Below are 12,096 nucleotides of genomic sequence, written 5' to 3' on the forward strand. Positions count from 1 at the left end.
CAGCGGCGACTTGCAGAGGACTTCTGCATAGTGCAATGCAAGTCGCCCCAAAGTAGTACAGGAACCTTTTTTCTGAGTCGGAGCGACTCGAGTCGCTCCTCTCAGAACGGTTCCATAGCACTGAATGGGGGCGACTTGCGGGAGCGAGGCGAGGCGAGCCGTGTCGCCTCGCGTCGCAGTGTGAACCGGCCCTAAGTGCCGTGTCTTTCTGCCACGCCGTACAGTGCCTCTGTTATCAGCAGAGTCACTTCTGACAAGCTCATGGACAGATGATTTAACAGCAACTGAAAAATTGTGTTAGGGAGGGTGCCAAGAGATAAGCTGGGAGCTTTTCTATTCACAGTACAGCTCTGCATGTTCCTTCGTTCCTCTGTCTATGTGTGGGGGGGGGGGGGGGGGTGGAATTTTCCTCCAATTAGCTCACACACACACCCACTGCTGAATGAGGAAACAGGATTTATAACACAATCTGCACTAAAGAATGTAGAAAGCCAAAGACAGCAGATATACATGTAAAAAACTTATGTAGGGAGATTTTCTTTTCATATCAGTATATCATCTGAGGCTGTTCACTTCAATGGGTATAGGAAAGGGAAGGAAATTTCATACTCCCAACTTTGTGGGAACAGTTTGGGGATGGCTCCTTCCTATTCCAGCATGACTGCACACAGCAAGGTCCATAAAGATATGAGAGAGTTTGGGGTGCAGGAACTTGAGTGGCCTGCACAGAGTTCTGACCTCAACCCAATAGAATACCTTGTGAATGAGAAGGCCTGGCTCCCAATTCATTCCAATCAGTGACTGACCTCACAAATGCACTTCTGGAAGAATGGTCAAACATTCACATAGACACACTTCTAAACCTTGTGGACAGCCTTTCCAGAAGAGTTGAAACTTCAAAGGGTGGGCTATTATACACACACACACACACACACACACACACACACACACACACACACACACACACACGTGTCCCAATACTTTTGGTAATATAGTGCATCTTTGGGGGGCCTGGTCAGTGGGAATCAAGAATTAGGAGGGTCCAGAGTTGGCCTTTATTAGCAGGCAAGGGCCCGCTTATAAAAGTGGACCTGAGAAAGTGCTGTTATAAAGGAGCGTCTAGAAATGTTAAAGCTGAAGTAAACCTTCCTGTATTCTTTGTACCTATAGATAAGCCTTATTGATGTCAATGGCGCATGCGCTCGGAACGGCCGCCCGTGCCTTTTCTTCAGATGCCTGTGCCCTGACCGGCGGCTCCCGCATGCATGTAGCGTCAATCAGGGGAGGCGAACTTCCACTTGAATCGCCGCAGTGATCTGACCAGAAATGGGAGCGGGTACCTGTCAAAAAATCAGGAACGCCCCCCCCCCCCCCCCCCCCACACACACACACACACACACTTCCCTGGAATTTCACTAGTAGGAGCACGATATTACAATCCCCTAGGCACTGCGAGTGGAAGCCTAAGGGAAAGGCAAAAATATTTAATACAATTTAAGCCCACCTCTTGCAAGAATGTAAATAAATGCACCCACATTAATAAGATAGAAAATGTTGATTTATTAAAGTTTTGCACAGAAGCTTGCATAGCATTGCAACTGCCATTGGTGCATCACGGGTGCAATACACAAGCTCCTGCATTGTTTACATCCCAGCTCCATGTCTGTACAGAGGAACTGACACTCACTTATGGGGCTGGAAGTAAACACTTGTTTACAAGTGCATTGCCCAAGCAGAATCAGAGTGCATCATCCCCACACTTGTGCCGGTGTGATCCACGAGTCCCTCTGCTGCAGATGGGGCCTGTAGTCTTCTCATGCACAGCACCTGTGAATGAAGTATGTAGCTGTGTGGGTACAGCCATGCTAAATTTAAACAGGATGCTCCAGGGGAAGCACCCTGTGATTCAGGCAATTGTGGAGAGGGGGGGGGGGGGGTGGTGGTTGGGGAATGCAAACACGTTTCATGCTACAACCCAAATATAGGTATAATATGTAGGGCCATATCCCCTTACCCCCATTTGTTGTGCTGCAAAAAAGACAGTTTGGGGTAGTGGTGCTGCCTGGGTGTAGGCAAGTGGCACTCACTGCAGAAGCATGGAGTTTGGGGAGGAAGTCAGGAGAAACACTGTTCCTCTATGGTTTCCTGGGTCGCTGAGAAAGCTGTCCTGTTGGATGCTGCTGCCCCATGTGACTAGCAGCCATCTTGGGTCAGGCAGAGCCCATTTAAGCCCCTAGCTCCCTGGTTTGGTGTGCTTTTTGCAAATGGGCAGGGAAGAGACAGGTACCCCACCTGTTAGGGACAGTACTAGCCAGGGTGGAGTGGATAAAAATCATAAAAGAAAAAAAAAAAAAAAAAAAAAAAAAGAAGAAGGACGGATCTTATTTAAAATCGATTTTTCTGAGTTTTAACTTTTTTTTAATAAAATGCTTTTGGAGTAAAAATCTAAAGATAGTTTTCTATTTAAGATAGATTAATAATTATGTTTATTCAGCATGAAATGGAGCTTAGTTATGTAGCATGAGGCTGTATATTCTGCAATATTTACATTTTTATAAACTTATTCAATGAATCCAAGCTCTGCAAGCTGAGATAACATGCACTGGATTGATGCATTCACACAATTTCACAGCAACTATGAGATAAAACAAAGTTCAGGAATATTCCTACATCCCATTGCTCTGCAAATCTATGTACGCTACAAACTGTACGATTGACTCAGTTCTGATATCGCTGTTTTATTAACCTGACAGCTTATTATTCTAAATAGGAAAACTTCATTTTGTTTGCAAACATTAAAGATTCCAACTACCAGCAAGAATAATTCCTTATATTTAACCCTTTCCCGCCGAGCGTACGCAAATATGCGTACTCGGCTTCCGGGGGTTATACCGGGATGATGCCCGCACCTGCAGGCATCATCCCGGTACCGTTTTTTGCAGCAGGCGATTGGCTATCCAGGCATAACAACCGATGCGGCTAAAAGCTGTTACCGGTGCTCCCGCTCGATCGGGAGCACCGATCAGAGATCCGACGCCTCCGGCTGCTGCAGAGGAACTGGAACGAAGCCGTAATCGGCTTCGTTCCAGTCTCCTCATCGTAAACACGGAAGCGATGTCATGACGTCACTTCCCGTTTACTCGGCTGCCAATGGCGCCGGTTTTAAAAAAAATATCCGGTATTCAGAATTGCCGTTTTCGGCGATCTAAATACATTGAAGTGTAAAGGAGGGGTGGGGGGTCTTTTAGACCCCCGATCCCTCCATAAAGAGGACCTGTCACCACCTATTACTGTCACAAGGGATGTTTACATTCCTTGTGGCAGCAATAAAAGTGATCAATTTATTTTTTTATTTTTTAAACAATTTAGTCATTTTAAAATAAATAAATAAATTTTTTTTAAAGCGCCCGCCGTCCCCGCGAGCTCACGAAGCAAAGAAAACGCATACGGAAGTCGCGCCCGCGTATGTAAACGGTGTTCAAATTACACATGTGAGGTATCGCTGCGATCGTCAGAGCGAGAGCAATAATTCCAGCACTAGACCTCCTCTGTAACGCTAACCTGGTAACCGTAAAAAAATTTTAAAGCGTAGCCTATTGAGATTTTTAGGTACCGTACTTTGTCATCAATCTACAAGCAATTATAAAGTGTGACATGTTTGGTATCTATTTACTCGGCGTAACATTATCTTTCACATTCCGCAAAAAAATTGGGCTAATTTTACTGTTTTTTATTTTTTTTTATTCATGAAAGTGTCCCTTTTCCCAAAAAGTTGCGTTTAAAACACCACTGCGCAAATACCGTGTGACATAAAATATTGCAACAATCGCCGTTTTATTCTCTAGAGTCTCTGCTAAAAAAATATATATAATGTTTGGGGATTCCAAGTAATTTTCTAGCAAAAAAATATGGATTTTAACTTGTAAACACCAAATTCCAAAAATAGGCTTAGTCATGAAAGGGTTAAAAGAGCACCTGTCATTTCAGACCCATCATGGCAGCAGCGCCTGTTAGCGGACATCCACTCACCTGCTGCCGCCACATTCACCTTGTTGTGTCACTGCTGCATCACCAGTCGTCCTATTAAAGTGAATGGGACTGTCGGTGAGTCAACAGCAGGTCAGAGGAGGAGCCACTGCGGGACAGAGCTGACAGTGCTTTAAAATTTATGATTTAAAATCGAGTTGATTTAAATCAAGCCTTTTTACTAGCAATTTAAATCAAATCCACCCTGGTACAAGCACAAGTGAAATCATTTTCCATGGCTCAAATCACATTGCATCTGACCCAAAATCAGAGCTGCTGGAGGAGATTTTTCTTTGTGGCTGTGGCGAAAGTTATAAATCTGACCCATTCCATCAAATGGAGCTGCATTGCAACTGTCTGCAACATTTGGGTTTTCTGAACAGGCTTTACAGTGTTAAAAATCACAATGAGGAGGCACCAAATCGTGTCCCAGCCACCTGTTAAATGGTCTCTGAAAAGAGATCCACTACAGATCACATCTCGGGGTGGAAGCTAATGTAAACAAGCCCTGAACCTGCAAGGACTCATTTACACATGCTTTGCTCCTTGAAGAGAGATCTACATTGTATCGCCTCCTCGCGATCTACTTTAACCCCTTGATCGCCGGACTACTCAATGCAAACAGCAGCGTGCGTTCACTTAAGAGACAGAGGGGTGTGTAAAGCAAAGCATCACAGGTGCCACACATGTACACCCCCACTCGCTGTCTCTGTAGATAGAGGTGTTCTGTATGGACACTATGGCCTCAATTCACCTCCATTGGCCTCATAGGGTAAGGGGAGCAGATTTTTAAAATGAAACCTGGGAAAACATTTTTTATTTATTGACAAATGCTTAAACCATTTTATAAGCATATTTTCCTCAAATTATATATGCAGTGTATGTGTTTATGGAATTATTGTATGCTATATACATTATTTCTCACATTTCATCCATAAAGAAAAAAAAAGTGATATACTTTAGAATTTTTCAAGACATGACTACCAAACGTTATGAAGATAAAAAAAAAAAAAAAATTTTTTAAAAGGCGGGGCTCAGCTGTGCCCTACACAGCCTCACCAGTGCCCAGCAATGCAGCCTCACCAGTGCAGGGGATCAGAGAGGAAGAGGCAATGGGATTATCATTCAGGCCAGCATCGCCCACTGTGTCAGATTTATTTTGAATCGCTGGGTGCCTACTGTCACACAAGTCCTGCCACCTACCTATGGTAGACAGCACACGTCCCAGCATTGGACAAGCATGCTGTCTGTCAAAGCAGAAAATCAGGAGGCGGGACTTGTGTGACAGCAGGCACCCAGGCACCGCCCCTGCAAACGGGGACAGTGTCGTCAGTCCAGGGACATCCGATCACCCTATCATGGGGGCACAGTCCTGGTAACAGGAGACATAACCCTAAAGGTGGACTATATCATAACCCCTACAATGCTGGTGCTGAGAAGAGCCCTGAGTCAGTGGGGAATACAATGGCTCTTCCCTTATTGGAAAGGACAGGCCCTCTTTATCACAGCCCTATCCTCAAGCATGGGGTCTCCCCTCATATACTGGATGCAGAGCTGTGAGCACTTACCTGCCCCTCACCCAAGAAATCCAGCTTCTCATACTGCTTAGCCCGGGACTTCACCTCTATCCCCTTAGTACCTGGAACCTCCATCCTCCTCAGCACAGCCTCTACCTGCTTGACAAACCCGGCATTTAACACCACGCCCCGCCCACTGCTCTACTTCCGCCAGAGACAGAGCTCCACATGCCCTACACATCGCTTCACATACAGCAAAGCAGTGGCGGCCATGTTTCTGGTGATTTTTACAATGACGTTTTAGCTTTTGTCTACGAAAACATGTCTGACTCAGGAATAAAGGACGGAGCTATGTGTGGGCAGGAGTTCCGGGTTCCCTCTAGTGCGCAGGCGTAACTTCCGGGCGGGCGGCCACGTGTGTAGAGCAACTGTCGTTGCCATAGTTACAAACGGCTGGACGACGCTGCTTTGTGTTCTTTTGTAGAAGTTTTTCACGTTCCATTTGTCATAATTTGTAACAGAGTCTATTCCAGAGATTACCCCTAATTTTATATTTCATAGAAGATTCTCTTTCTCTGTGCCTGATAACGTTTTTCGTTTGTAGTCATTACTATAATATCATGAAGTGTTTATGTTAGGGTTGCCACCTGTCCGGGATGCACCTAAACAGTCCAGGTTTTGAATCACGTAGCCAGGCTCCAGTTCACATGAAACCCGGACACATTATTCAGACAGGAATGTGGCTCCCAACAGGGTTTGACAGGAGGGGGATGGGCAGGGGAGGATCATCAATTAAGGGCACATGGGCGCCGCAGCGCCTTGTCAATCGACGCCCCCCATCAATTTGTCCAGCCCCTTTCAGGATGCCGGCGCATGGATTCCAATGCGATGGGGGCTGTTTTTTTGAAGCACGATTAGCGCCAGAGGCTGTAATAGGCTTCAGTATAGGGTGGGCTCGGGACGCAGAGAGTGTGCTCCAATCCCACCTGGGTGTGTTACAACAGCAAATTAATGTTTTCTGTTGTAACACTGATCCTCCTCCCGGCCAATGAGGAAGCCCGTTTTAACACCAGTCAACCGACTGGCTGAAAGGACAGGCGATCCTATAGGAGGAGGAGCAGGAAGCCGCCATGGAAGAGAGGACAGGGAGCCCCTGCACCATGCTGCCTGCCCCCCCCCCCCCCCCACCGCCACTGATGGGGTAAGTGCTGGACTGACTGGCAAACAACAGGGGGGTTGCGTGCCTCTCTGGGGGTGGGTGGCGCTGGGGGGGTGATTGTTTGCCACCCCCCCCCCAAAAAACAAAAAAAAAACAGAGGGAGCGCTATGTGTGCCACATTACTTTCTCTTTGGAGTGCCAAAAGGTGGCCAAGGTCTGTTAAAATCCTGTCGTGTATACCAAAACAAAACATTTTTACTGTGTGCCGCTAAAGGGTTTGGGTTTGGCATGAAGAAAAAATGGCAGCCCTAGTTTATGTGGACAGATTAGGATTAATCTAATTTATCATAGGTGTTCATTAGGGGGGCTCAGTTAGGGGTGCTTTGAAATTATTGATACCATGAACGCTCATTAATACGCCTGTCATGTTAAAGAGGAATTATACTCACTATGAATTCGGTGATGTGCCGTCTCCGGGACTCCCAACTGGCATGTTTGGGTGGGCAGCTTCTGGATCTTGATTGCCAGCAGCTGTCATTGGCTGGGCCAAGATGATGTCATTGTGGCTGTAAGGGGTGGGGTATGCAGGTGATGGCAGACCTTTCTTCATGTTCCCCATTAACTCCTTGGGTGCCAAGTTCTGGGTCATATAAGAGGACTACCCCACCCCCGGGGTAGGTTTTTCTGGGCTGTGCTAGGCACCTGAAGTAGGGTCACTCTCCTCACACATGGGGTACCTTTACTTGAATCACATTCACCACCCAGAAGATGACAAACATGAACAAACTCCAGTAAACTCTCTTGATGTATTAAAGCTGAACTTTACCCATATGAACACAATAAAAATAACGTTCTTTAGCAAGAAACATACAATCCACATTAATAATAATGCTACCAAAATGAGCGTGTGCTGTAAATTGCCCCCAGCATTGCTCCTGTTTCTTTTTGCTGGAGGCTAAAATTTTGCTAAAGCCAAGAGCCCCTGAGCAGCAGTAAATCATAAAGTGGAACTAAACCCATCGGATTTAACAGTTTCAAAAAAGTTACATTCCTGGAATGCCGGGATTGCTAACTGTCACATGTGTTTGTTTCCAAACTGTCAAACCATCAAATGGCTGCTGTCATAACTGATCACATGTGCAGCACCATGGCAGTTACAGAAGCAGCTTCATTGGCTGTAAAGTACAGGAGGGTTTAATTCTGCGGTTAGGCTGTGAGCAGATCAGCCTCTTCAAATTCAGCAGAGCCTTAAAATGGAAAGCAACTGAGCATGTGCAGAGCAGGGTGAGACAGTGTATTACTGGGTTTTAAACAGTACAGCCACTTATTTTTTTTTTTTCATTTTGGATAGAACATAGGAAAGTTATAACCCCAGTGAATTTTTTTTTTTCGCCATCTGTATCCCATTGCAGAGATTTCCCTTCACTTCCTGTCCCATAGCCAAACAGGAAGTGAGAGGAAATACCTGCAGATTAAGACCCCTTTTACACTGGGGTGGTTTTCAGGTGCTTTAGCCTATACAAAGCGCCTGAAAACCACCTCCTATTCATTCCAGTGTGTCTTTTCACACTGGGCGGTGCGCTTGTGGGACGTTCCGAAAAGTCCTGCAAGCAGTATCTTTGGGGCGAGTTGGGAGCGCTGTTGGAATGAATGGGCAGTGCTTTGAAAGCACCACAAAATGGGAGTTTTCAACCTATTTTATTTGGGTTAAAAGCAACCCGCTAGTGGCCTAAAAGTGCTGCTTAACCACTTGCCGCCAGCCTTATAGCAGAATGACGGTGGCAAAGTGGTTTCAATAGCCTGACTGGGCGTCATATGATGTCCTCAGGATATTAAGCCATTGCATGGCCCCAGGGGTGTGCATAAGGGCGATCGTTGTTGAGGTGTGTCAGTCTGACACCCCGCAACACCGATCTAGGTAAAGAGTCTCTGAAGGAGACTCTTTACCACATGATCAGCCATGTCCAATCATGGCTGATCACGATGTAAATAGGAAGAGCCAGTGAGCGGACGCGAGTAGAGGAGAGCCAATCGGCGACTCTCCTGACAGAGGTTGTCTGTGCTGATTGTTTATCAGGGCAGACTCCCCTCAGATCCCGCCCAGGACCACCATCATGCCGCCCAGGACCTCCAGCCACCCTGGACCACCAGTTATGCACCCCTTAGACCCCCCAAGGAAAAGCTCACCTGTGCCCAGGCAGCTGCCAATCAATTCCCAGGTAGCTGCCAATCAGTGCCCACTGACAATGCCATTCACTGCCAGTGCCACCAGGGATGCCCATCAGTGCCTCATATCAGTGCAGTGTATCAGTGCCCATCGGTGCCACGAATCAATGCCCATCAGTGCCGTCTATCAGTGCCACCAAAAAGTACCCATCTTTTCAGACTTCCAGTGCCCATCAGTGCCCATAAGTGCCCACCAGTGCCGCCTATTAATGCCCATCAGTGCCGCCTACCAGTGCCCATCAGTGCCGCATATGAGTGCCCACCGTCGGTGCCCGTCAGTGCACTCTTAGAGACGGACGTACAATATGTACACTTGTGCAACAACTAGTTCAGTAGTCCCCAATCTTTTTGGCACCAGGGACTGGTTTCATGGCAGACAATTTTCCCAGGGACTGGGGAAGGGGGGTCGTAGGATGGGATATTCACGTAGTCTGTCCTTCCCACCACATCCACCTTTACATCACAGTCCCCCCTTTAAAGCAGTCCCACAGTGTCTTTACATTAATGCAATGGGGATTGCACTGTAAAATACAGTATCTCTCAAAAGTGAGTACACCCCTCACATTTTTGTAAATATTTTATTATATCTTTTCATGTGACAACACTGAAGAAATGACACTTTGCTACAATGTAAAGTAGTGAGGGTACAGCTTGTATAACGGTGTAAATTTGCTGTCCCCTCAAAATAACTCAACACACAGCCATTAATGTCTAAACCGCTGGCAACAAAAGTATATACACCCCAAAATGAAAATGTCCAAATTGGGCCAAAAATGTCAATATTTTGTGTGGCCACCATTATTTTCCAGCACTGCCTTAACCCTCTTGGGCATGGAGTTCACCAGAGCTTCACGGGTTGCCACTGGATTCCTCTTCCACTCCTCCATGATGACATCATGGAGCTGTTGGATGTTAGAGAACTTGTGATCCTCCACTTTCCTTTTGAGGATGCCCCACAGATGCTCAATAGGGTTTAGGTATGGAGACATGCTTGGCCAGTCCATCACCTTTACCCTCAGCTTCTTTAGCAAGGCAGTGGAGCTCTTGGAGGTGTGTTTGTGGTCGTTATCATGTTGGAATACTGCCCTGCGGCCCAGTTTCTGAAGGGAGGGGATCATGCTCTGCTTCAGTATGTCGCAGTACATGTTGGCATTCATGGTTCCCTCAATGAACTGTAGCTCCCCATTTCCGGCAGCATTCATGCAGCCCTGGACTATGACACTCCCACCACCATGCTTGACTGGAGGGAAGACACACTTGTCTTTGTACTCCTCACCTGGTTGCCACCACACACGCTTGACACATCTGAACAAAATCCGTTTATCTTGGTCTCATCAGATCACAGGACATGGTTCCAGTAATCCATGTCCTTAGTCTGCTTGTCTACAACAAACTGGTTGCTGACTTTGTTGTGCATCATGTTTTGAAGAGGCTTCCTTCTTGGAGGACAGCCGTGCAGACCAATTTGATGCAATGTGTAGCGTATGGTCTGTGCACTGACAGACTGACCCCCCCAACACTTTAACCTCTGCAGCAATGCTGGCAGCACTAATATGGCTATTTCTCAAAGACAACCTCTGGATATGACGCTGATCACGTGCACTCAACTTCTTTGGTCAACCATGGCAAGGTCTGTTCTGAGTGGAACATGTCCTGTTAAACCACTGCTGTATGGTCTTACCACCATGCTGCAGCTCAGTTTCAGGGTCTTGGCAATCTTCTTATAGCCTAGGCCATTTTTATGTAGAGCAACAATTCATTTTTTTTCAGATTCTCAGAAACTTCTTTGCCATGAGGTGCCATGTTGAACTTCCAGTGACCAGTATGAGAGAGAGCGATAATACCAAATTTAACACACCTGCTCCCCATTCACACCTGAGACCTTGTAACAATAATGAGTCACATTACACCGGGGAGGGAAAATGGCTAATTGGGCCCAATTTGGACATTTTAATTTAGGGGTGTACTCACTTTTGTTGCCTGCGGTTTAGATATTAATAGTTGTATGTTGAGTTATTTTGAGGGGACAGCAAACTTACACTGTTATACAAGCTGTACACTCACTACGTTACATTGTAGCAAAGTGTCATTCCATCAGTTTTGTCACATAAGATATAATAAAATATTTACAAAAATGTGAGGGGTGTACTCACTTTTGTTAGATACTGTAAAGGGGACTGCATTGTAAAGGGGGCACTATGATATAAAGGGAACTGCACTGTAAAGCGCACAGTAATGATTACAGTGCAGTCCCCTATACATCACAGCCCCCCTTTACAGAGCAGTCCCCTTTATATCACAGTGCCCCCTTTACAGTGCAGTCCCCCTTATATCACAGTGCCCCTAGCAATCACAACCTCCTTCATCACAGTGCCCCTGTAACCTAAAACCGCCCCCCCTTTCCTCTCTAACACCACTGCTCAATTCCAATCTGTGACTCCCCTGTACAGGACTCCTACCTTTGGCAGGGCAGAGGCTGTTATCAGTCCGTGCGTCCTCTCCCAGGTCAACCACCCAGCCGACAATGTCATCCTATCAGTAGGGCAGGAGGAGCTGCAGATCTGGACAGAGAACCGGAGCTGCCCAACTTATCATGTTAACAAGCAGCATTTCTCCCCCACTGCCCTGCTGATAGGATGACATTGTCGGCCAGGCGGGTGGGGGAGCTGGGAGAGGACACATGGGCATGTCTGCACAGCAGAAGGTGAGCAGCGACCGCGGTCTGTGATAGCTCTTATGTCAATGTACACCACTCGCTGTAGCTTGCATTTAAGAGGGACACGCTGAGCTTATGTCACCATCCACCTGCCCAGCATTTGCCACTATTCTCCCAATAGCAGAGTGGGCTCTACTATGCTCTACTATGCACCTAGCGTATGTTCCATGTATGCACCTGACTTAACTCTGGATCTTCCATACCTCTGTACAGAATGGGGACCTTGGCGATGGCGATCTGCTCCCATTGCTGTGGGAGACAGACCACTACGGTGTGCCGACATCTCCCTCTCTGCAGGAGGCCATCCCACCTGACACTGGTACACACTGCCGACAGGCTAATTGAACTGACTGTAGAATTCCATTGCCCAAGACAACCATAGTGTATGTAGTACTAAAATAGGATGACTCTGTAGCACCCTCGTCCTAAAAGTAGGGCTACAGATAAATTTA

At 46.6% G+C, this 12,096-nt stretch overlaps 1 protein-coding gene across 1 annotated transcript in view; it reads right to left on the bottom strand.

The window, feature by feature from the left end:
- CDK7 (cyclin dependent kinase 7) overlaps nt 1-5,766 on the bottom strand; it is a 47,183-nt gene extending 41,417 nt beyond the window's left edge. Inside the window, exon 1 of the mRNA XM_077462610.1 lies at nt 5,595-5,766. Within this exon, the coding sequence (XP_077318736.1) occupies nt 5,595-5,678 (84 nt within the window). The 5' untranslated portion in view covers nt 5,679-5,766. The remainder of the gene's footprint in view (nt 1-5,594) is intronic.
- Nucleotides 5,767-12,096: the final 6,330 nt, after the last annotated feature.

The sequence above is a fragment of the Lithobates pipiens genome, unplaced genomic scaffold (assembly GCF_037356315.1).
Source record: "Lithobates pipiens isolate NorthernLeopardFrog02 unplaced genomic scaffold, aLitPip1_a1.2 Scaffold_3, whole genome shotgun sequence".
Lineage (NCBI taxonomy): Eukaryota > Metazoa > Chordata > Amphibia > Anura > Ranidae > Lithobates > Lithobates pipiens.